The sequence below is a fragment of the Mya arenaria genome, chromosome 15 (assembly GCF_026914265.1).
Source record: "Mya arenaria isolate MELC-2E11 chromosome 15, ASM2691426v1".
Taxonomy (NCBI): domain Eukaryota; kingdom Metazoa; phylum Mollusca; class Bivalvia; order Myida; family Myidae; genus Mya; species Mya arenaria.
Genome location: NC_069136.1, coordinates 45950397 through 45977030, shown reverse-complemented (window position 1 = coordinate 45977030; position 26634 = coordinate 45950397). Strand labels below are relative to the sequence as shown.

General features: G+C 35.2%; 1 protein-coding gene across 3 annotated transcripts; it reads left to right on the top strand.

Annotated features, from left to right (window-relative positions):
* Positions 1–566: 566 nt before the first annotated feature.
* Positions 567–26053, top strand: LOC128219543 (uncharacterized). Of its 3 annotated transcripts, none has more exons than XM_052927362.1 (4): positions 567–714; positions 10042–21203; positions 21717–21868; positions 22198–26053. In XM_052927362.1, the coding sequence occupies exons 2-4, from the start codon at positions 10424–10426 to the stop codon at positions 22537–22539; spliced, it is 11274 nt and encodes a 3757-aa protein (XP_052783322.1). In that variant the 5' UTR covers positions 567–714; positions 10042–10423; the 3' UTR covers positions 22540–26053. The 3 variants fall into 3 exon arrangements, with proteins under 3 accessions (XP_052783322.1, XP_052783323.1, XP_052783324.1); XM_052927363.1 differs by lacking the exon at positions 567–714 and adding an exon at positions 4674–4804; XM_052927364.1 differs by lacking the exon at positions 567–714 and adding an exon at positions 8271–8350.
* Positions 26054–26634: the final 581 nt, after the last annotated feature.

The following is a 26634-nucleotide window of genomic DNA, read 5'->3' as shown; positions in this document are numbered from 1 at the left end:
GCAACGAAAGAGGTTGTGAAGGCTTTTTTGATACCATTCAATCAAAAGTATGAAGTGGGCAAGCATTCGTAGAAGTCGGTGTGGGATCAAAGCACAGGTAAACATTTTGCCTTATTTTGTTTTTCGAACTCTGGGTGTAAAAAAAGTGCTCTAAGATCTCAAAATATAAAATCTTTGTCTACCGATGGTTCTCCATTAAAACACAAGGTGATAAAAACATCCACTGTAGATGCAAAAGTTATATTGTTATACTGCTAGGGACGTAAACAGTTGTCTTGAAACGTATTCTCCATATACACCAAACATTATATCAGAAGTATGAAACACGTGATAAGCAAAAGTACAATGAATGCTAATATAGATTATAAAGTTAATCCTTGAATTTAAGATTTGATTTAAAGAGACAGGAATAAAATCCATTTTCGTTGACATTGTTCCGCTCTACTGCAGTATATGTTGATAGTCTGGTTATATCTGTTGACTGCTTCATGTTCAAAGCTAGTTCAAAACTTACCGTTTTTATAATGTACGATTTGACTAATTCACGTAACTAATTCAGGGTTAGCGAACTTGAGTATTCTCCAATCTAATAAGAAATATTTTTGCATTTTAATTTTTTTAACAAAAAGCGATTTCTCCTCTTGTTCAGCGTGCCTTAGATTACCCTAAGCGTATACACCGGAATAGAGACACCAGTTGCATCATTTATTTCATGTAAATATACACACAGTTTTCTATGCCGTTTATATCCATAATTGCATGAATTGCTTCCTCATATAAGGTTATAATTTTCAAGCCCTCTGAAGCTCTTGTGTTCGAATCATTTTAAGAGAATAAGCTTTCATTTAAACTAGTATGTGCTAGTTCTTTTGAGGCCAAAATTCTCACAGTGGTTCGAATTTAAGAAAATACTATTTGAGTGTTATTATTGATAATGTGTATTATGATCTTTAGAAGTCCTTTCTATCATTATATCCATGAAATGATTATTAATTATGCAGTATAAAAATGGAATAACAAATTAATTATGAAGTATAAAAATGGAATTACGGACATTACGGAACATGGACATTATGGAACAGACATAACGGACCAGATTTTGGGACATAACTGACCATATTTAGCGACATTACGGACCATGTTTAGAAACTTAAAGACCATGATTTAAAATGTTATTAACATTTTATTTTATTTATTCACTCTATCGTCTTTCATTCTTTAATAAATACTTGTATATGAGTGCTCAGTATGATATGACACATACCATTGTCTTCCATCTAACTGTGAAAATTCCAGTGAAATTCAAATAGATCAATGGTTAGAACATTACAGGAAATTCCAATAGGTGTTAAAGACCAATTTTCCCACAGAAAAAGTCTACTGTATAGTAAATTTATTTTTAATAAAATAATATGTAAAGTAATTATGTGAATAATGAACAAATTTGAAAGATTGGCAGTTAAAACAGACAAAAGAAACAAACTGTGGGTAATGTATAGTTCATGGTTCGTAATGTCCCGAAATAAGGTACATTATAAAGTAAAAACAAACTTCGAGTTAAATAATATATCATTGTCTGCAAATATGGTATGTTATAAAGTTAAAACAAACTGTGAGTAAAATTACATCATGGTCTGTAATGTCCCTAGATATGGTCCGTTATGTCTGGTCTGCAATGACCATGTTCATAATGTCCATGACCCTAAAAATGCGTACCTCACTACCTGATACTGGTAGCTTTAGATTACTGTAGTGTTGAAACAAACCATTCCAAGACGGAAGATAGCATACTTTTTTATCACATACTGGTATACTAGCTACAATAATGAGCGATCTTGATACTTTTTTTATTATTTTGACATTTCTTATGTATATCTGTAACGCTACAACTCTACCATTTAACACAGGGCGAAATAATATATTGTAATATTATGCCTCGATGTTGAATAATTAAATGACAAAATTTTTCAAAATATACCTGACAGTGATCTAAACTCAGGATCAAATTTGTCATTGGATTTGTTATTTTTCATAAATATATTCTGGGTCATGAATACCCTTTCATACATGTTTACAACCTATCAGATTTGTCACAGATTTACAGATATCGGAATACTTGATAAACAATCAACACAAGTCATGTAAGTGTTTTATGATATCTGAATATGTTTAAACTTTATATTGGCATAATGGCATAAATAAATATGTGTTTAATAGTAGGCAATTATATTTTCGTAGAAATTTGAATTTGTAACGGAGATAATTTTAAAGTTGTGGCCATGAGGATTCTCTGCCCAAGGACCGTTCGCTACTTTTTGCTGGGATGGTGGACGTCACGAGTCTGCCATAGTAAAAAAAATTGTCGAAAGACTCAGTGTTCTCAATAAGAACCGGCTGCCGCCCAGTTTCAAATGGCAATTGGGCTGGTTCAAATTTGGAAAACTAAATGAATTTTAAATAGAATAAGTAGAAGCTGGTCGGTTACTTTACTCTTTGAGACGGTTCAACCAAAACTTATTAAGAACCCTGAAGACCATTTAGGTGGACTAACTGGTATACTAGTTCATAAAAACAGCCGCCTCAGTGTCTTTGATGCATTTTGATTTGGCGAATCTATGCGTATCCCACTTGTTATTTTCCTAGCCAAGAACTACAGGTCCCAGTGCTAAGTATATTGAGCGTAAAAAATACGGGCACCTGCTAGATAGATTCAAAATGGTGATGCTTTGTTAACAAGTCCATCTGAATTAGACTAATTATTTGTGTTTTATTAAACACTTAAGTTTAATAAGAGAAAGGTATTGGTTAAAAATAATTAATGTGTAGCTTGTGTATTCTTATTTAACAGTGAAGTTTAAGTATTGTGGAGTTACAGTTGAAGAATATATTTTACATTGGTATGAATCAGTTGACTTGCGGCGTTTAGGGAACAAAATGAATATCCAAATGTTCAAAAAAGTTCCCTAAAAGTGCGTATTGTGGCTAACTGGTATACCTACTAATCCAGAAATTATTTAACTTCACTATGGTACAACAATAATACACTTAGATTCATCTTATCCATCAAAATGCAAATAATTCTTAGTAGGTCTGAAGTTGGTGAAATTTCAAAGTTTTTTTAGAAGCAAGTACGAAAAAGTGTATTCCCATATATTTTGCTATGAAAATCTCTTAACTTTTTCATTATACAGAATTATTTTATGTCAAGATTTATCATAATTCTTATGATACACTGTCATGTCATACTGTAATGCACTAAGTCTTGCAGAACAAAATATCATTGGAAAAATATGTTTTTGAGACAATTAAAGTAAATTAAGAAAAAATCGATCATCAAGAAAAAACTAAAATAAGGTAAATAAAAAATATTAGTAAGTCAGACTTACTAATATTTTTTTTTCTTGATGATTGTTTATAACCAAATAAAATCGATTGATGCCGATTTCAGGCCCAACGATTCGATTTTTGATTATAATCGATAATGAAGTGTTTAAAGGTTATCTTTAACAAAATGGCCGGAGAAAGCCACAATGAGCAAAAAAAAAATGAACTATTTTTTTTTGCAATAACACTTAATAACTTCAATCATAGACATAACGTTTATGCATATGATGATTGAGGGTTTTATACTGTACATGAATAAAACCACAAATCAGGTACTATCTAGTATTTAAAAAAAAACAATTGTACGTTTAAAAACAATTGTACGTTTATAATCGATAATTGGTTACTTGAGTGGAACTGATTACCAACACTAATATGTTGTGCTTGATCAGTTTATGACCAAAATTGTTTAAAAGATCTAGGGCCAAGGCCAATGATTTTTTTGGAAAACTATGTCAGAAAAATGACCATAGAACAGTTTGACCAAGGCACATAAACTTTCAGTTGTTGGAAATGCCTTTGACCATTTGTTGACCAATTTGTTTTTGATGTCAGTAGGTCAAGGTCGCTGACAACAGTCTTATTAAAAAAATGCTTGCACACTAACTTGAGAACAGTTAGTAGACATAGGATGGTGAAAATTTAGTCACATAGTGTTAAATGTAGGTAGGCTGCGACAAGTAGATAGCCAATTTATTATTAGGTCAGTTTAAGGTAAAAGGATATGGTTAACAGCTTTATGAAAAACTTATCTAAAAAGTAATCTGAGAAGATTGAAACATTAAGATAGGCTGCATGTTACCAGATGATGACTGATTGTGGCAATTTTAGATCACTTGAAGTATTTCAAATGTTCAAATGTTTATCCTTGCTTTTGGAAACTTGATGCAATCATTATATTTTTCATTAAAGAAACACCTTGATTCAATTTTCCATATGTACCTGACAAAGAAGTTCTCTGGGAGCATGTAGTACACCATTCAAACATAGCATGTTATATTATTGGAAATTAAATTGATAGTTTGCTAGATTTTTAATTTGCGATCTATTCAATTTGCATAGTATTCATTCCTCACACAATTTTCAGTATTCATTTATTACTGATCCAGAGAGGGGGTGGGGGAATATATTATGCAGGTAAGACAAAAAGTGGTATTAAATAACAAATTCAAAATTTCATTATAAAGATTGTGAAAAAATAGAACGCAAATATCCATTACAATCATAAAGTGCACTTAAATCATTGATATCTATTTTTCACTCCCTTCAGTCGTTGAAACCCGTCAGTTATCATCTGTTACAGTGAAGTAATTTATTTCCTGATGCCTTGCATATACTCAATGCGTCTTTAAAAAGGATTTTTGAAAATGGAGTATTACTTTATTCTTATATTATTATTTTTAAATACAGGCAATTTCAGGTAGGAATTTGCAATATACATAGCACTTATAATACTTTTATCATTATTGTCAGTGAATACTTTTATTTAAACCAAGATTTTCATAGTGATATTTTGTTCTAAATTTTCACATTTTAGATGGGTTTGTTTTTGTGTTTTGAGAGATCTCTCTTCAAATAGTTCTTTAACTATTTTATTTTCTAAATTCTTCTGAACAAAATTTGATAATTATCGCTGAAGTCTTCATGAAAGTGAAGGCAGTACAATACAACTTTCCACAATATTTTTAGCAGCTATACATGTGGTTAAAAAATACTTGTTTTAATGGTTTCAATTTTTCATTCAGAGTTATGTACTCTTTCCTCTAAGTCATAATCTAAAGTGACTTCAATCTTTCAGCTGATGACCATTTGCTTGAATAATGTAGATTTTGTGATACTTCTCTGTGCACCCAACCAAACAAAAGGGAGGGGTATATTGGAGACACCATTACGATACAGTCAACTGGTTTGTCGGTCTGTTGGCAGACATTGGTGGAGCCAACTTTACACTCAGTTTTAGACTTATAGCTCTTAATTACTTGGTACATATACGGTATTAACGATGATGGGAAGTAGTGGTATAAGTGCCTTTTCTTGACCTACGGCCATTTTGTCGTAAGAGTTAAGTAACCCTTGTACCAGTATATGATTTTTTAGACTTTTTGGCTATATATTAGGGATAATTTAGAAGGGATGCAACAATATATCGATAAACCGATATATTGATATCAATATACCAATATGTACCAGTATACTGTTTAAAAATATTGTATTGCAATACAAGTTTCGTCATATCGATATACCGCAATACGCTTCTTTTAAAAAAAAGTTGTTAATCTTTAAATCATTGATGGTTTATGTAAATGTTTTCAAAACAAGTAAACAATACGCGAAAGCAAACGTCAACACTTTGAACAACGAAAACACAGGCGTCATTAAATAGGGAAAAGGCACATGTGCTCCCTTAAATGGCGAAAAAGTGTTTCAAATTGAGTGAATTCGTTCGAACTGTTTCTATAACCATAGTTTTTAATGTTTCAATGATTTATCAGATTGACCCTATTGAATATACTTTCTGCTATATTGAAGTTAATGTGGAAAGAACTTCTCCCCCAGTTTAATAGATATCACTGGTACTTGGTACAGTCATTACCAGCATGATGAGTGAGTAGTGCCTGGTATATATATATACCATACAGACATATTGTTTGTAGGTCTGTAGACAGACATTGGTGGAGTGAACAACCACAGTTTCAGAGTTATAACTCTGAATTACTAGTACTTGGTACACATTAAAATAATGATGGGGAATAAGTGCTTTTTTATGACCAATGGCCATTTTGTCATAGCGTTAAATACCCTTGTATATGATTTTCACACTTATGACTACTGTAAATGACTGATTATAAAACTCTAGCCTAATTGTGGCATATTGGAGTTTGTGGCCTGCCCTATATATACATTCTACAGTTCAAGAGATATTGCTCTTATACAAATACACATTATCAGCATGATAGGTTATTATGTGCTTAGACTGATCTGTTGGCAAATAAGAATTAATTTCCTTGATATAATCTTTAAACATCCATTATGATTTTAATTCCATATAACAAGCTGTCTTTAGTAAATCATTAACATCTGGTGTCAAGTTGCGTGCTGGCTTCGTCATCACTTCCGTGGTAGCTTTTCTTTCTATTGTTCTCAATTCAAAGTGATGAACATTCTAAAGTTATTGTTTTGTGAATCATTTCATGTATGTAAACAGTTAAATCTTGAAATAACCCTCTGAGTTTATTGCATTTCTTCAAACAGATTTTAATTAGAAAAACATTTCCTATTTTCGAGATTGTAATACCTATAGAACTGTTATACCATTGAATTATTAATGAATGTGATAGAGGCCTTTTTGTTGTTTTCTGCATCCAGATCATGAACAAATTTAAGAACATAAATACAGACCCTTGAGCTTCACAGACTCACAAGTTCAAGGTTTTCATCATTATTGTGTCTTTATCAGAAAGAACAGATTTTAATATTTAAAGCAATTCTATTATTTAAGGCTTTTGGATGAACAAATCTGAATTCTTACACTAGTTCTTGTCTTTAAAAAAATTCAAAAAGGCCTTCAGAATTTAAGCAAGCTTTCGTAGGGTTCTACCACTCTGTGTAGGGCTAGTTGACTGGTATTTAATTCACCCACTGTTTTAGTAAGATGGTTATTCCAAGAGGTTCTTCAAAACCACTGATATGTTTTTTACCAGGTTTTCAAAAGGTGAACATCATTGTTCAATGGGAGGTTGGCATGAAACTCACCTATGGTATTGAATAACGTAAGTTTGGGTTGACTGATTTTGACCTAACTTGGTTTACAGGAATAGTTTATGGAGACCTTTCATGGGATTGTGTTAGGAGCCGCCTGTGTCAAGGTCAAGGTCAATGATACTGAAAATAGAAAAACGGTTGAAACTCAATATCTTCAGTAATGGTTGACTTATTTTCACCAGACTTGGTATGTAGGAAGAGTTGATGGGGACCATTTATGGCATAAGGCTATCAAACTCACAACAAATCAGCTTACATGTCATTCTCACAACACAGGCTGAAGTTCTTCTGGCAATCATCTAAAACTGGTTTTGTTGCATTACAGCATTTTGTGTTTTGGGGTGAACTGGTTCATAGTGTTGAATATTATGGTTGAATATTACTGCCTTTAGATAACCTGGTAGCGTTCGCAAATTGTTTCCTGTTAACCACTTAATTTTCGCAATAATTATCTAGCTATCTAGTTAATATTCGCATTACTTTTTTGGTAAGATAAATATCATCAGACTAAAAACAGGCTTGAAAGTGCCCAGAACTGCCACCTTTTACCTTTTGTAGGCAACACTAACAGGATAACTAGTTATGGTTTGCAACTTCTACTTAATAAGTAACATACTAACTGGTTAACTTAATAAGATTCATGTTACCACTGTGTTTCTATAAATGCATTTCAGATTCAGGCGCTTAAACAGGTTAACTAGTTATGGTCTCGAATTCCACTTAATAAGTAACATACTGATTAATGTAATAAGATTTATGTTACCACTTATCCATAAATATATTCATACAACTGGTTATCTACTTATAATTTGCGAATTCTATTTACATAAAGTAAGTGGTAACACAAATCTTATTACATTAACCAGTAATCACTTACTATTAAAGTGTAATTAAGTGGTTAACACGAAACAATCGCATAATCCATTTAACTTGATGGCCTTCAGGGAGCATTCGTCACTTACTGTGACAGCTATTGTTTATATTATAAAACTGTTCAAGAGTAAATACATCAAAAATAAAAACATGTACAATGAATCTTTGCATGAATCTCTACTTTATAATTGCTCATATTTCCTGAACCACTCAACTGATAATCAAAGTACAAGTATTCTTTGAAATTTAAAGCTTGATTCATTTCCTGCTTTTAAATGTTTAGTTTGACTTGTCTTTAGTTTTTGATGGAAATGTATTTCTGTATGGTAATGTATGTCATTTTTTAGCTCGACTGTTCAAAGAATAAGGAGAGCTATACTACTCACCCAAGCGTCGGGGTCACCCCTTGGTTAAGGTTTTGCGTGCAAGCACACATAGGTAAATATCTCAGAAACTACTTGAGGTATTGCATTGAGGCTTTATACAATGGTACTTAACCATCCAACCTACTTAATTAACCAAGTTAGATAACTCTAGTTTGCATTGAATGCCAATAATAGGCCTTTATTATTTGACTTAGAAATTCTGGTTAAGGTTTTGCGTGCAAGCACACATAGGTTAATATCTCAGCAACTGCTTGAGGTATTGCATTGAGACTTGATACAATGGTACTCAACTATCCAACCTACTTAATTAACCAAGTTAGATAACTCTAGTTTGCATTTAATGCAAATAATTGCCCTTTGTTATTCGACTTAGAAATTTTGGTTAAGGTTTTGTGTGCAAGCACACGTTGGTTAATATCTCAGCAACTACTGGAGTTATTGCATTGAGACTTGATATTATGGTACTCAACCATCCAACCTACTAAATAAATCAAGTAAGATAACTCTAGTTTGTATTTAATGCAAAATAATTGCCCTTTATTATTAGACTTAGAAATTCTGATAAAGGTTTTGCATGTAACCACTTCTAAGTCAATACCTCAACGAATACATCATGTATTACATTGAAACTTTACACACAGGCTCCCAACCATTTAACCTTCTTATTTAATCAAGTAAGATAACTCTGTTATAATTTTTGTCCCTTTATTATGCGACTTTGAATTTGTGGTTAAGGTCTTGCATGTTAGCACACATAGGATAATATCTCAGCAATTACTTCATGTATTGCATTGAGACTTTATACAATGGTATTCAACCACCCAACCTAATTGAATAATCAAGTTAGATAACTGTATTTTGCAAATAATGGCCCTTTATTATTACACTTAAAAATTCTGGTTTAAATTTTGCATGTAACCACATTTATGTTAATATCTCAGCACATCATGTATTGCATTGAAATCTAATCTAACAGTGATCCATGCATGTTTCGCCAAAACTTTTCAATTCTTACACTGAAAAGCGGCGGAATAGTTGAGCGTGCTGTCACTGTGACAGCTCTTGTTTTAATTGCAACAGCATAATGTTAAAATACACCCTTTTGGGGTACTGTCCAATTGGATGGAATAATACCGGTAATTCAATTGAAGAAGCAATATAAACATGTGCCACTGGATTAGTTAGAACACCACCTGGGCATACAGTTTTTTTAGCCCTTTATAATTTATTTTTTGAGGAACATTGATCTCTTAACATATATAAAAATTGTAGCAATAAAGTGCCATTCATGAATAAAATACCAGAGGTTTGTTGAATAAGATAAGTTTGAAAACAAGTTAAACATTATATGAATCATGTTAATATTTTTCCCCGTTTTGCGAAATCAACACTATTTTTCCCCTATCAAAGGGCCCCACCAATATTCCTTTTGAGGTGGAAAAACACTGGCCTATGTGTAAAACTGATTTCAACAACAAATGCACAAACACTTGTGGGGTCATATATTTAGGTAAAACCTGAAAAACAAACAGCTCGAAATACTGTGAACTAATAACTGAACTTGGTATTTAATATATATGATAAGAGCATTATTTTAATCTACATCTGTTATAAGATCTTTCCTTTCTCTTTTCAGGGTCAGGGCATAGTTTCCACAGAAAGATAAGGACACAGACAACATAAGGCTCATAGTGTAGCTTAAAGCTGATAACCAATCAAGATGGCTAACTTGCACTCTTCTAACCACTGGGAGTGGAGTGTACTATGATAACATAGACAATGCCAACAGAAGATGTGGTCACATAGTGGAATGTTACGACAAATTCTGAAAATCCATTATAATGGCAAATTTTGGAACTTTGCAGGGACTTGACCATGTGATTTGGAACTAGAAAGTTAAGAAATTATTCTAAATACCCTTTTGAACTATAAAGATAAGAAAGTGAACAAGGTGAACAGTAAAATGTGGGAAATTGACATAGTGATGATCAGTGACCTGTAGGAATATCACAAAGAAAATGGCATATCCAGGACAGAATGGGAGTGCTGGGCAACTTCCCTTGTTTATTGGATTATCCCCTGCATCTGGGCATCCAGTTAACCCACCAGAACTTAGTCTACAAATTCCCCAAGAGAGTGTTTTGCCAGTGCTAAACCCTGCCATCCAAGGCAGTTTAGAAACAAGCCTTTTCCCAGGACTTGGGAAAAGCCCGCTAGGCGCCCAGACTCATTATGGAGCTCCTATTCCTGTGATGGCTGTGGCACCGTTCCAACCAAAGAGCAGTACCCCACCTACACCTACTGTCCCATCGAAATCATTAAAAGGCCAAGGACTGTGTTTAAGCAGCACAGACATTCTAAATGTGCCATCTCAGAATGCAATATACTCCCCACCTGGTAATATGCCTGTCCATGTTGCTCAAATGACTCAATATTCCTCCTTCTCATCATCATCTAGTCATACCAGTAACATATCCCAGCCTACGCCATATCTTGGACCACTGCAGTGTATTGGAAGTCAGTCTTCATCAGCGGCTCAATCAACACCACCAATAATCTCGCCAAGATCTCACAATTCAACTGCTACAATGCCGGGACCACCCCCATTACAAAGAATGGCGCCTGGAAACGCTACCTCACCAAAGATTCACCAAGATTTAATACCGATTTTGCCAGCACCGAAGATTCAACAAGAAATCTTCACGTCTTGTTTTAATCTTCCGAACCCCAACGATTCTCCATCAAAACTTGTAAGTTCTAGTAGAGTATCAGCACCAGGTTCAGAAATGAAAACTCCAATGGTGGCGGATATGGTAACTCCTTTCAGATCACCAAGTTTAGGGCAGAAAGTTTCTAGTAACTTAATGGAAATACGTAATCGCTCTTGGGATCCGCAATTAAGAATAGAAAATGTTTACAGCAAAAGATTAACTTTGTTTGAAATACTGCTTGTGATAGAAAAGAAGGGACTAGAAACATTTATTGCAAGTTATGAACCTGTGAACAAAGATTTCAGTAGAGCAATGACAATGTACAGAAGCTGTAAGCTGCATAATGTGACTGGAGTTAAGGCAAATATTACTGAAAAGTTCTATGAAAGTTTGGTGTCTTCCCATATTTCTGTGTATGAAGTGCAAGTATTCAAAGAAAAGGTTAAAGATACTCAAAGCGCGTACCAAAAAAAGCAGCTGAAGTCACCAACTCTTGCCTGGGAGAAATGGATACCGCCTAAAGATCTCTTGAAGGAAAAAGTTACAGCAACACCAGACAAGAGCAGTGGTTGGAGAACAGAGAAAGTCCCAGTAAATAATATTGACACAAACCCTTCTGTGCACATTATTTCCAAATGTCATGGAGTGAGTGAAGGTATGTCTACCATTGAGGCTAGATCAGTTCAGGATTCCACATTCGGTAATGCTGCCGGAGCTCCTAGTGAAATTGAAATGATACAAAAAGCTTTTAGTTTAAATGTTGGCAATACTGAATTAAACGTTGAAAAAACACAAGTAAATGTTGGCAAAACCCATTTAAGTGTCAGCAATACACAAATGCATTTAGGCAATCCACTCATGACTGTTGGCAAAACACAAGATACTTTTCAGCCAAAAAGAGGCAGAGGAAGGAGGAAGAGACTTGCGGGAAGTGTGAATACTCAGAACCAGATGGAAATCCCAGGAAATACACAGTTGGTACCTAGTTTGCCTGAGAGTGAGCGGATTAAGCAGGCATTTGTGTTGCACCCAAGTACTACTAGTGCAAACAGTAGGGCTCCAGCAAAACCAATAGAAACAACACAGTGTAAAACCACAGAGCAGGTATCTAGGAAGAAAGGAACAAGTAATAATTCAAAACCACCTGCTGAAGTAACCATTGATTTAACGGAGGAAGAAAATACTCAACAGGCAATTGAAGAAAATATCCAACACCTGATTGAAGAAAATGCTGAAAAGATAAATACTGAAACATCATCTGTAAAAGGAAAAGATAAAGATATAGAATTAGAGAAATCTAACCTATGTGGTGAAGAAAATGGCAATAGAAGCATTTCGTATGAACCAGAGCTTGTACAAATAGATTTGAATACTTGCTATCTCTGTGGTGAAATGTTCAGAGATTCTCCTGAATCAAGGTGTATATGGGCTCACATCCGTGAAAAACATGTTCCTGAAAATAAACTAAAAGAGATTAATGACAATGTTTTGTTCTGCACACACTGTTTCAAAGAGGCTCCCGACTTTGGTGCATTGGAAAAGCATGAAAGAGAAGTACATTTGCTGGATAAACATTGTTTCTTCTGTGGTTTATCTATCCCGGGAACCTTTTCCATTATTAACCAAGAGGATACTGAATATTGGAAGCATGTTATCCAATGCCATTGCATCTTACAAGTATGTGGAAACTGTGACGGAAAATTCACAACATTGAATGGATTTCATGAACATTGTAAAGAAAGTGGTCACAATCCTGGCAAAACAGACAGTACACAGGGTAATTTTTTAATTTGTCCATTTTGCCAGATAAAGTATGTTTCTAGGAAATCTTTGGTTTGCCACTTGTCAACAATTCATTTGTTAGAAGATAAACCTGATAAAGACAGTCTGTTCAATACAAAATATAAATGCATTGCCTGTGAATCAAATTTCTTAACTCAGGAAGCGTTAGATTTCCACTTAAGTCTGACTGCCAAAGATGTTGCAAAAGCCCCAGTATGCGAAGAGAAAACAGTTCTGCAGTTTGCGAATGCGGTAGTAACAAAGCGTTTGGAAGATAAGGAATCCGAGAAAGCAAGGAAGATGGCAAAGTTTGCTGAAAAGGAAGCAAAGAGGGAGTCAGAGAGACGAGCTGCTGCTGTAAAAAAGACGGAAAGTCAAAAATACAAAAGAAAAAATCTAACATTGAAAGAGCAGAAAGTGAATTTGGCAAACAATGTTGTAGATAAGGGGGAAAAGGGCAAAACAATGAGATTTACGTCTGTACTTACATCAGAAAACAATGCGAAAAAAACGACGAAGACAAGCAATATACCAAAGAAGTACACAGAGGAGGATCGATTGAAAAGGTACTCAATAATGTTTGACTGTTTTCTGAAAATTTTGTCTTCATGTATGCTGAAAGAATCGCCGCCAATTTCGGACAAATTGAATGCAAAGACATTTTTGCAGGCCGTTCAGTATGTTGATACAAGTGTTGATGTGAATGAGGTGGACTCGTCTTTTGACTGTATGATGGATGAGGTGTTCTGTGTAGTGAATAAGGGGAAAATGGCATTCAGCTTCAAGTACAGTTTGTGTGCATCATGTTATGGGTGCATGATTGACTTTGAAGCATTTCCAACTGCAGACATTTTCAAGAAGGCCATGGGAATCATAGTTGAACGGGCTGCGATTGAAGTTCTCCAGATTGACCCGACTGGTTCAAGGCTTTCTAATGCGGAATACTTTCTTCAGGTTTGCCTCGTTGTAAGCCGCACATATGGTGTCTCAAAAGATTTGAAAAAGCTTGGAATTCCTCATCTTGAAATGTCCAATGCCTTGATGAGGAACATTAACCATGTAAAAAAACAACTGAACTTGGAAATAACGGTTTATGACTCAACAATTGTGGACCCTTATACTGATAGAAGAACAAAACCAATAGAGATAGAACCAAATGTTGATGCAAGCTTCCAACATCTAGATTATGAACCATTCGAAATACCAGAAAACATCAAGGGTGACAAACACAAATATCGCCAATTTGTGATAAAGCATGTGGCTTCCCAAATGTTCATGATGCTTAGAGCTAATCCAGATCTGATGAAATCCAAGACATTCTTGCAGGCAGTGCAGCTAATTGACAAGACTGTGGATTATAATGAAGTAGAACATTCATTCCATGATGTAATGGATCACATGGTTTGGACAGTGAATGCTGCAGGGCAAGATTACATTTTTACATACAGTCTCTGTGCCGTTTCTTATTACTGCAGGATAGACTTCACAAAAGTGTCATCTGTTGAAATCCTGAAGAAGATAGTTCAGGTAATATACCACCAAACTGTAATGGTAGTATTTGAAGGTGATAATTTCAGTTCTGTGTTAGAAAATGTGGTTGAAATGCTGCAACTATGTTTCATCGTCAGTCGTTCAGATGATGTGCACAACCAATTCAATCAGATGGGAATTGCACCTTTGGAAATGTCAGAAGAAATACTTACAAGTATCAAAGAACTCCAATTGAAATTAAAATTGAACAAAGTAGGTATCTACGACCCAAGGAAAGATATAACAATGCCATCGTTGTACAAGTTTTCTGCTGCGCTTCCACAACATGAAAGACAACAGCTTCTGTTACCATCAGCACAGATTTCAATGGGTTCTGTACAGCTTCACTCAATGCCTGTTCTAGCTGTTCAGCCGTCACCTGTACAGATGTTTTCTCAGAACACCCAATTACAACACTTAGGTGTACCAGTTCAGTCTACTTTTGTACAAATTCAGCAGGTCCCTGTTCAAATGCAGCCTCCTGTTTTGCAGGTACAGCCACCAGCTTTTCAACTGTTTGCTGAGACACAGATATTGCAGATTGAGAATAATGTAGAGCCACCAGTTTTACATGCTCAGACACGTTTGCAGCAGAGTTGGATAGAACCAGCTTCAAAGCCTGTAAATCAAACAGAGAACTCGACTGCAAAAGTGAACAAGCAGGTTCCATTTTCAAGATTAAAATACAAATCTGTTATCAAGAACTGGAGAAACAAGAAGAAGAAGCATACAGACAAAGGGCAGAAAAGGGAACAGGTTGAAAAAGGAAAGAAAAAGGAACTGAATGAGAAAGGACAGAAAAAGGAACAGGACGAGAAAGGTCAGAAAAAGGAAAAGTACAGAAAAATTGCACCAAAAATACAGGTTGACAAAGGAAAAAGAAAGGAACCGAATGAAAAGATTTCTCCCAAAGTGCGTGACAAGACACCAAGTGAAATGTGTGAATTCACACCGAGTAAAATACTTAATGTAACACCAGGTTATGAAAAAATGAATGAAGGAAAAAAATGCAAAATTTTCGATGAGAAAGAAATTCAGGAAACAAGTCAAAAGAAGGAAGATGATGTAACGGAAAGCAAATCAAAGAAAGGCAGAAGACATAGGCGAAACTCAAGACAGGAAGGAATGAAAGAGGCTTCATCAGTTTATAAATATTATGCTGAACATGCTAAGCAATCTGGAGAATATGATGATTCTACTCCAAGAAAGAGTCTTCGGGAAAGAAAGAGTAGAAACTATAATGAGAACAATGAGACATTCTGGTATTTCTCTGATGATGATCTAGTAGGCGAGTTTGATGGCCTCTTTGAACTTGAGGATGAAGAAGATAGAAACTGGAAACCTTCTGGTTGTGCAAGTAAACTCAATGTGCAGCCTTCACTGGATGGTAATGATTCAGATACTATCCCGGCAATAGAATCTGATGTTGAGCTTCCAAATAAAAGCGATGAATTTACCTCTGATAACTTTGGGGAAGACGAAAGTGAGAAGAATTTAGACAAAAGTGAGAAGCTTACAGATAAAAGCGAGGAGTTGACAAGTAAAAGTGAGCAGTTTACAGATAAAAGCGAGGAGTTGACAGGTGAAAGTGAGCAGTTTATAGATAAAAGCGTGAAGTTAACCGACAAAACTGAGAAAATTACAGCTAAAAGTGTAAAGTTTACAGATACAATTGAGAAGAATAAAGAAAACAGTGAGAAGCTTACACATAACAGTGAAACACTTACTGATAAAAGCGAGAAGTTCACAGACAAAAGTGATCAGTCTATAAATGAAAGTGATAAGTTTACTGATAAAACTGAGAAGTTCACATCAATCACACAAAAGAGAAAGCGCAAAGAAGATGATAAAGAGAATGAAAAGGAAGATGGTAACAAAAGCAAGAGAACAAAAACTGAGAAAGAAGCTGATTTTCCAATTAACCAAAAGCAAGCCACCAAGGTGGCTCAATCTTCAAAGTCTCAACACAGTTCTCCAAAGCGCAAAAGTGAAAAGATAAGTCAAGAGTGGTGTATAGAGTTCAAAAAGAGGCTTGTTGTGGAAGCATTTGGCGCCCAAAGTGAGAGAATTAGAAAACGACTGTTAAAAGATGATGATGTGAAACAGATGGTTTTTGATGATAGAATAAAATGCTGCTTTGTAAAATTGATTAAAATTGATGGCGGTTTTGATGTCATTGAAGGTTCAACCGCAGATGATGTGAATGTGGCTGGGCCAAAACGGCGAGGTAGGGGCAGACCAAAGAAAAAAAGCTATCATGAAGTGCATGAACATGACAGAGTAGTGACTGACAAACCCATGCACATCAATGAGGGTGACAAAAAAGTGAATAAAGAACCAATGAAGATCAATCAAGCTGATAAAGAAGTGATTGAAAACCCCATGAAGATCCATGAAGTGGACAATGCTGTAAATGAAAAACCCATGAAGATAGTTGACAAAGAAATGAGTGAGGAACCCGTGAAGAAAAAGAGAGGCAGAAAACCTAAGCAAGCTGTGCAATCATTGCAAGAAGGGGAAAAGAATAAAGCAGAAGAAACGAAGAAAGAAAGAAAACTCTCACCAAAGTCTTCTTTACCCCTCGCTGACATCAAGGCTTCTACATCAAATGGTGTAGAAACAAATATATCTACTACAAGTTCAAATGAATTTGATATGAAAAAGGAGGAGTTGTATGTTGACATTACAAGTAGTACAAAGGAGAAGAATCAGCAGGGACAACATGCCAAACCCACAAGTAATATGAAAGTAAAGAAAAACCGAAAGCGACGTAGAATAGCGAAAAGCAGTACTGATATGAAGAGCATGTGCGATGTGCCACCCAGTTTGATAACAAATTCACCTAACCCACCTCAACCCAATCAACCAATTCCACCAACAACTAGTCAACTGCTTATCCCGTTTGCACAGCCAAGTTATAGTCCAGTACAAACTGTTGCTAATGGACAATTACTTGTACCAATACCTTCAAGTGCTTCCACAGTATTAAAACAGCCAAGTTCAACGCTAATCCAAGCACCTCTTATTCAGAGTGTGTTGCCAATGCCAGCAAATCATTCTCCAAATCTAACTTTCCAAACAGGAATTATCCCAATGGCTCAAATGTCAGCCGCAAGTAATGGTCAAAGTGCAGTTACTTCTGGTGTTGGGCAAAACAACTACATTCAGAAACTTTCAAACATATTGCAAGCGCCATCACAAGCTGTCACCACAACCGGGAATAATGTCAATAACACGAACATTGCCAACTTGACTACAATGTCTGTCGTTCAGTCTAGCTCCAATAGGACTAGAAGACGAGGAAGACCACCGAAACACAGACCAATTCTTCCTGCTACAACAGCTGGTGGTAGTTTGCCAATACCTCTTTTACCACTAACACAGTCAAAAACAGTGATGTTAGCTCAGCCACAAACATTGATTAATACAACAACCATATGTACAGGTTCAAGAATGTCTGCAAGTCCAGCTAAAACAGATCAGTTAATAAGAATAAACCCATTGATTAATGTAAAAAAAGAAAAGCATGACAATAGCGATGATACCACCAAGACGGTTTCCGAATCCTGTGTACCAAATGATGTAGAACAATTGAGACAACAATATCTAACACAGTCCATAACTGAAAGATCTGACCCAAGTCTTCGAGGAAGCCCAGGAAAGGTTTGTTGGACGCCAGAGAAGAAACAGATCAATGATCCAAATCAGCAAGTTAAGATAAACCCACTGATAAACATTAAGAAAGAACATATGGACAAGGGCTATGAAAGTATGCAACAAAAAGGACTCGAAGAAAAAAGTGGACAGAATAGTGTGAGTAAAACAAATAGACAAGGTGTCAGTGCTCCATCTAGTTTGTCCACTGAGGGCAATTTTGTAATTACAAAAGCGAACAGTTCTTTGCCCACTAGTGGTAAAAATATACCTGTTATGTTATCCCTAGATCAGCAAGTCAAGATAAACCCACTGATTAATGTAAAGAAAGAACATTTAGACAATGGTTATGAGGTAAGTCAACAAAAGGCACTTACTGGAGGTAAAAGCGAAACTGACATGCGGAAATGTATTGAAAAAAGTGCAATTTGTCAGCCAATTTCGTCCACTTCGGGTAGTTCTGTAAATACAACAGCAAACAATTCTGTAGCAGCTATCAGTCAAAACAAACCTGCAATGCTTTCATCAGATCAGCAAGTCAAAATAAATCCTCTTATAAACGTTAAGAAAGAACATTTAGAAAATGTTCACGACAGAAGTCGACAAACGGGACTTAGTGGAGAATGTGACCAGCCCGGCATAGGAAAAATAAATGGACAGAGTAAAAGTTCTCAGCCAGCAATAACCAATTCCACAAAAGCACGAAGTCAGAGCAAATCTACGTCCATTCATGTAGATCAACAAGTCAAGATAAACCCACTTATAAACATAAAGAAAGAACATTTAGACAAGGGCTATGAGAAAAGTCAACAAAATGGACTTGGTGGAGAAAAGGATGGCCTGAGTGCAAGTTCTCAGCAAATTTTGTCCACTACAGAAAATACCTCACATACAACACGAGCAAATATTTCTATACCATGTTGTCAGAGCAATTCTGCAATTCTTCCTCCAGATCAGATAATCAATATAAATCCACTTATCAACGTTAAGAAGGAAAAGTATGATAAAGAGTATGAGAAAAATCAGCGGTCACTGCCTCAGCCTGCTGGAAATGTTGGAGTTCATTCGAGCCAGGAAAAATCTAATGCAGTTGCTACTTTTTCAATGTCTGACGGTGCTTCTCACGCAAGCTTGTTACAAATTCCTCATTTAGTGAGCAGTGCCAATATAAATACTTCATCTGAAATAAAACCATGTGACTCAAGTCAGACAAATCAAATAAGTCATGTTCAAAGCAGCAGTACAATGTTCCTAAATAAAAGTGTTTTAGGGAATAATGCCAAACAAATGCACCAGCCTTACTCAAATATAAAAATCAATCCATTGATAAACATAAAAAAGGAGAAACATGATAAAGGTTATGAAAAACAAAGTCCACGAGCAGGACCTGCTTTCCAGGCAAAAGTCAACACACAATTAAGTACCTCATCAGTAGTGACTCAATCAACCAAAAGCGTCCTTTCTCCAGTCGAATTTGGAGTTAACTACCAATCAAGAGAACTAAATATTGCTCAGGGAAATTCTGGAAAGACTACACAGTCCCCGGCTCAGGCTAAAAAATCTTATGGGCCTCAAGTGGATCAACATGTGAAGATAAATCCACTTATAAACATTAAAAAAGAGAAGTATGATAATGAATACCAAACAAATCGTCAACCAACAAATGCAGTTCAACCGCTCCATAAAGGGGTATCTATGTCAAGGAGTTCTATACAAAGTCAAAGTATTGTTTCTGAATCAAGTCATTCTCTTCAGTTGTCTAGTGGTTCATCTGGGCAAAAAAACAGTACCACCGAAAGTAGGAAAATACTTCCACCAGAAAATATTGTTAAGATAAATCCGCTGATAAACATTAAGAAAGAGAAACATGATGGTAGATACAAGGATAGACTGACAGCTATTGGTTTGGGAAGACCAAGTAAAGCTATGCTTCAATCAACTCGAGCATGTATCCCAGTAATGTCAGGAGGAAGATCGTTGAATGCATCATCCACAACTAGTGTTTCAACAACTTTCACTTCGTATACACAACCAGTTTCCAATTCATCACCTAGCTGTACATCTAAACAAGGTGACCACAGCCAAATCAAAATTAATCCATTGGTAAACATAAAGAAAGAACAGCATGATGCAGGTTACAGACAAGCACAGAGTAAATACACAGCACAGTCAAGGACGAGCCAGTCAACTACAAGTAAAGGCATTGTGTCAGGTACAAGTAATATATCACAACAAGCAAAGACTCTGCCAGATCAACAAATCAAGATAAATCCATTGTTGAATATAAAGAAAGAACATATAGACCAACAGAACAATAAAGCAAATCCTAACTGTAGTGTGCAACCATCAACTTTAAGTAGTCAATCACGACCAAAGTTCAGTTTAGGTAACCAACACAATGGCTATCCTAGGTCACCAGTTGAAGCTATGGGACAGGGTCAAATGATTGCACATATACCAAGACCCACCCAACCAGACCTAGCTCCACTTGGGGGTCCACTCTTTCCAAAACCAGCTCACACCCAGCAACTTGCTCACACTCAGGATCCTCCACCATGGCAACTAAACCAACCACCTCTTCAACCATCTCTTTTTCATTTACTGCAGCAGCAGCAACAACTGCTTCAGAATCATATTCCAAATGAGCAACCCCGTCAGTTTCCACATCAACTTCTTGCCACTAATCAGCAACAACAACAACATCAGCGTCAGCAGCAACTTCAACCTGCTCATCAACATCAGCAACAACAACAGCAAAATCAACGACAGCAACCTGCTCATCAGCATCAGCGGCAGCAACAGCAGCATCAGCAACCACAACAACCGGCTCATCAACATCAGCAGCAACGACAGCCACCTCATCAACAACAACAACCTGCTCATCAGCATCAGCAATACTCACTACAACAGTTTACGCCTCGAGTGCATGTACACCAAAAGGCGAAACAGTTTCCTCTTCCACCTGCCCATCAGCCACATGGACAGCTACAGCATCATCAGTATCAACCACAGCAGCAGCTGTTTAGTCCAAGACAGCCACCACCAGCTCACCAGCCTCTTGATGCACTCTCACAGATGATGGTCAGATCCAGCGAGGTACAACAGCAGATGCAAGGATATGGTTTGTTGATTTTATGATTGTCTATTATTGGGTTACTTTAGATAATGCCATAACTTTGCTGATTGTTGGCGTTGTCATGCAAGAACTAATCTTGGCCATTCAACACAAAAACCGTTTCAGATATTCGCATGGGATAATTACGCCTGTCTCCAGTGAAAAATATTTTCCATAACTGCATTATTTAGTAAGTAGTTAAAGGTTTATCAAAAAATTGATGTTTGTTATACATGTGTATGTATTGATTTTGAATAAGAGTGTCACTTTAAATTAAACTAAAAAACCTGCTTTTTCCTCCGCTGTCGGTGCTCTTGTCTTAATCATAAATATTGATTGATATAGCATATAGTTGTATCAATCTTTATTCATGATAACGTCCAAACGTTAGTGATATTCCTCTGCAATTTTGAAACCTTGTTTTAACTGATACAGGTGAAACGCCTCCTAAAGTGTACTTAATATTAAATATAACATGTGAAACGGCCACTGGAGTTAGCTTTGTATTCAATACTACAGGTGAAACGCCCCCTGGAGTGAGCCTTAGCCTTCCTCAGTCCCGACCACAGCACGCATCTGCGCTGATGAACCTTCAGGCTTTATCCGGTAACCAGGCTCCTGTGCTACAGGCTTTGTCCGGTAACAAGCAACCTGCACACTCCCTCAATCAGGTGAGATATGGTGATTTTGGGTGTATTGTACTAATAGGGCAATAAATATTTTTGTACATTTTCAAAGTACAGTTTGGGGAGAAGCTTGGGATTATTATCAGTGAGTGCTACAGTAAGTGTGTAAAACTGTTGGGGGTAATTGAAAATAATTTGATGTGATGAAAGCATTGATAAAAATCGCAAGTCTTGTGAAACTTTCAAATAAATTAAGAAAAAATTAACTATGCACTGCATGCTGTTTCATATATGATAAGTGTAATAAATTGTGGGTTTCAATTACTAGACTAAATTTGAATGTTACTCGTACATGTTATGTATGACTTTTACAGTTCCAAATTCCACCAATGACATTAAGCAGTCAGTTTTCTCCACGGCGATCTCAACAGCCAGTCAGCCAATTGCATCAAGCGTTTCGTTTGTCTCCAGGAAGTAGCCAATCGCAGCCGATCTTACAGTTATCGCCAGGAATTGACCAATCGCAGCTGTTGTTTCAGCAGCCTGTTCAAACTAACCAATTACCAAGCTTCTTACAAAAACAGGCAACTGGCCAATCAAATGCCTCCGTTCTTCCTCAGCAAGGCAATAGCCAATCACAGGAAGTGGACACATTTCTAGATGTACAAGCAAAACTGTTGTACCAGTTATTTCAATCTAAGTCACAGTGTCCATAAACTTCAGGGTTTTAGATGTAGTTTTGTATTGTATCCAAAGTTGAATCATAATATTATATTTCGTAGTTTTGTATGTCATGTTGTGTGATATGAAATTTAATATTATGTATGATGTGAATACCGTGAACATTTTATACTAGACTATTCATTACTGAATGTATGCCAGCGTTTCATCTAGATTGGAAGGGAGATATTTCTTACATACATTTGGTATTTAAGTAGGCCTGGTTATTTTAATTACTGGACTATTTTATAACAACTTTTAAATGGATATTAAAACTTTTATTTGATACATATTAAACATATATTTGTGGGTGATATTTTCCTACTACCTTTTTTTAGTACAGTCATTTTCATTTAATGTACAATAAGAAGTACGGTACCATTTTAGATTGGGCCAACAATCTAAATGAGCTATCATCATGCCAGAAGTGTATATTGCTTGCACATGTAGGTCGTTCGGCCAAACCTTGTCTAATTAATGACTATAGAACGCTCGTTTTAAGTTTCAAGATATTAACTAATGTCGTATTATTATTAACATATTGGTGTATCTGTATAACTTGAGTTGTCCGTATTGTAAACTTTAACATGTTAAACTTGAAAGTATAACACCCATTGCGAAATCTATAACTGGTCAATAAATATAAATTCTATCCTCAAATTTGGAGGAATGTTTGTCATAGCCTTAAACAGACATTTAATGCGCAATGACTAATTGATTGCCATTGAGGACGGCATACATGTATCATAAAGCCCTCTTGTATGGTATTGAAGTCATAGTAAGTGTCATTGTTAAACATGGTGTGTGATTTCATTTGAAAGAAGTCAAGATATTTGAAAAATAGTATATTAGTGTTCTGTAATAGATATCTTGAATCTTGCAATATGTTTGTTGATTTTCTGAAACGTAATATACAGTGCTAGTCATTTAAATTTAAGTTTGTGTATATTATTTCTGTCTTCTCATTCGTAAATAGCTCATTCTATTTCTAGTTTTCACAATTCAGTTTTCATGTTATAAAGGGGCTCATTGTGTCTATTGTCGCGTGTTCACAGTTAGCATTCATTAGGAATGAATATGTGCTGTGCTAGTATGTTTTCATTCATTAAAAAGATAGTGTTATCCTTCAAAAATGAATGTGTGCTTGTATGTTTCCATTCATTGAAAAGATATGTTCTTATTCAGATATGATAGTACCCTGGTAGGTTATCATTCCGAAATGAGTTGTGTTTTGTGCTTGTACATGTATGTTATCATTTATTATAAACTAATATGTACTGGTATGATATCATTCATTAGAAATAAGTGTGTGCTGGTATGTTGTATTGTTATTTCATGTAGTATGTGTTAATTTTGATAAAAGCGTTTTACAAATAATTTTGTAGAGATCTATGTTTATTCTGTGGATCAGTACTCAAAACCTGTTCTTACTTTTACTTGTGGTTTTAGATGTTTTCAGAAATCCATTCATTGTTTCCGAAAAACGAAGTTTAGTAAGAGACTTTGAAAAAATAATATGGTTAATAAAATTCGTTTCATTTTGATCAACGTTAGAAATGCAAGTATGTAAAGTATGACAAAACGTTTATGTTTGACACAAGTATGCTATAATAACTATCAGCTTGATCTTGGCGTTTGCTCCGCGGCGCTCCTGCTAATTTCTCAGCTTCTTTTATAAATGAACGGTTTTGGTAAAGTTTTGCATACTGATTAACTTACTTACATTAAAAATGTTTATGTACATTGATAACGAATTGTCAATCAAAAGGTGCTGTTTTAAAAACTAATCCAGGTCCTGAAACAGTTTATTGTATGTTATATATGTATAACATGTTGTATTCAGTCAACTTTTAATGTTTGTAATGTATCATGTTATTAGATATCACTTATGTATGTAATCTTAATGATTTTAAATATGTATTATTGTTTTATGTTTTAAATATGTGGTGTTTTAACAGATCTTGTACATAAGTTTTACCATGTGTTTTTGTTTTTATTCAGTTTAAAAATCCAATGTTTTTGATAAAAAATATATATTATTGTTCATATTGTCAATGACGAAAAGTTTTAAGAAAGTTCATAATGATAACGATAATTGTTATCAAAATAATGTGCAGAGTTTGATTTATTGCAATATCATATTTTTCATTTTTGGCCATGCAAACTTTCAACCTAAGGAAACCGTTATTCAGATTCATGATTCATCCCAGTTAATGTTACTTAAAGCAAAAATTCAATAACTGCATATATAAAGAGAAGCAGATATGGAGTTCTTGCATAAAGGTGGCGAAACTGTTAATGTTACTTGATATCATTCAACATTAAAGGCAATATTTTATTTTGAATATACGTGTTGTACAAACATATGCATATATTGCTTTGTAATTTAGATTAAAAGTATTTGTCCAGTGTGGTTTAAGAATGAAGCTTTTACTTTTCATGGCCATTAAAAATCATTTAGAGTTAAACACTGTTCAATTAATCAACAAGTGTAAAAGCATTTTGGTGGAATTTTTTAATACAAAGTAAAAGCTTGTTCAAGTCGATGTTTTGAAAAATTTCATGCTTCATGTGCATATATTTGATTTGCAGTTACTGCTTTATCATATGTGTATGTGTAAGCCGTGTCAGTTCGAACACAGGAAGTCTTTAATTAGGTCGTGTGCGACAAACAAATGAGCGACTCTAAACAAGCAGGAATGGCACAGTTGGGCTTGAGACTATTTACAGTTGTAAAAGTGTGTTGTTTGCCTGACTATTTGCATTACATCAGTAGGAAGTACTTTGAAATAATTTTTAAAGACATTGGAAACAATTGAAAAAGAGGGTCTTAACCCCCTTTATCCTGATTTGGACATGACTCCCTTATACTCAAGACACCCTGTGCTACTTTTCATGATTCACAATTATGTGTTAGAACTCCCGTCTTAAGGTTCAAGTAATATGCTAATAAAGAAACCTTAAAAATAACATTTCTTTGAATATCGGATGAATAACTTTTCTACATATTTTGTAGACAAGACAATTCCAATTCCATATGATTTATTTAGAAACTTTAAACCCAACGGTGTACACTGAAATCAGAACGATTTAGGTTTGGGGCTTTCAAGAACTAAAAATTGCAAAAAATATATGTTTCTCTTCATTTGTTATAAACCACACTGAAGTATTGCCGAGATCATCTTTGCGTTTCAAACGAATCGTTCATTTTATATCTACAATATTTGCACAATCATAGTGGTGAATTCTAAAAGGCATTATGCAGAAAGGAATATGCTAATTTAATGAACGTTTATGTCTTAAAAACAAGCAAGGGCATTTGGTAGGAGCCGAGCTTTAATTATTTAAATCTTAGCATCTTAGAACATTTTGTAACTACAATTATGTAATCGTTTCTAAATTAAGTTTATTCTTTTGCATGATTGTATTTCCTGTTAGTTATTATCATTTGACTTCATTGTTGTCAACAGTTGTCGTTCACTTTCTAGCAATAAAAGTTATTTGACATAATATTTTTGTATGTTGATTAGTTATTTTGAAAAGAAAAGATCAGTTTTAGGGCTGACATGCTGTATTGACACGGTTGTCATCAACATACCTCTTTAAACTTGGCCATTCCCAGCAAATCCACAACGTAATAATAACGTTGTGTATTGTGGATATGAGCTAGACGTTAAGTAGTATAAACTTGCATCATCCTGGTGGCATAAATTTAACAGAGGCTTGTGCAAGGTGAATTCATCAAACACTGTTATACATTATCGCTATATGTGTGCGTGTATTGCTACTAGTGCGTTTGACAGACGCCTTTGATCGTTTTGTAACCCCACTCGCTTGTAACAATCTAGAATAAAGGTTGTGTTTTGATCGCAAAATAACAATTTGAAAACCATACATTCAAACGTTTGGACAACGTTGTATGCAGGTTGTGTAATGGTTGTTAAATGATGTTATCACAACGTTGAGACAAATATGCATATTTTAAAGAACAATAAACGGCTGACCCCGGCTTTTGTTTGATAATTGCCCCAGTTGGAAGAATTAATGAAAAAAGGAAATATTGCCGTTTAATTCCGAAAACACGCGAGAAA

Bases quoted from the DNA above. Each gene is read 5' to 3' on its own strand.
- LOC128219543 (XM_052927362.1), top strand. From the start codon at position 10,424: ATGGCATATCCAGGACAGAATGGGAGTGCTGGGCAACTTCCCTTGTTT. The intron at 21,204-21,716 runs GTTTGTTGATTT...TCAATACTACAG, and splicing joins ACAGCAGATGCAAGGATATG to GTGAAACGCCCCCTGGAGTG. The intron at 21,869-22,197 runs GTGAGATATGGT...TGACTTTTACAG, and splicing joins CTGCACACTCCCTCAATCAG to TTCCAAATTCCACCAATGAC.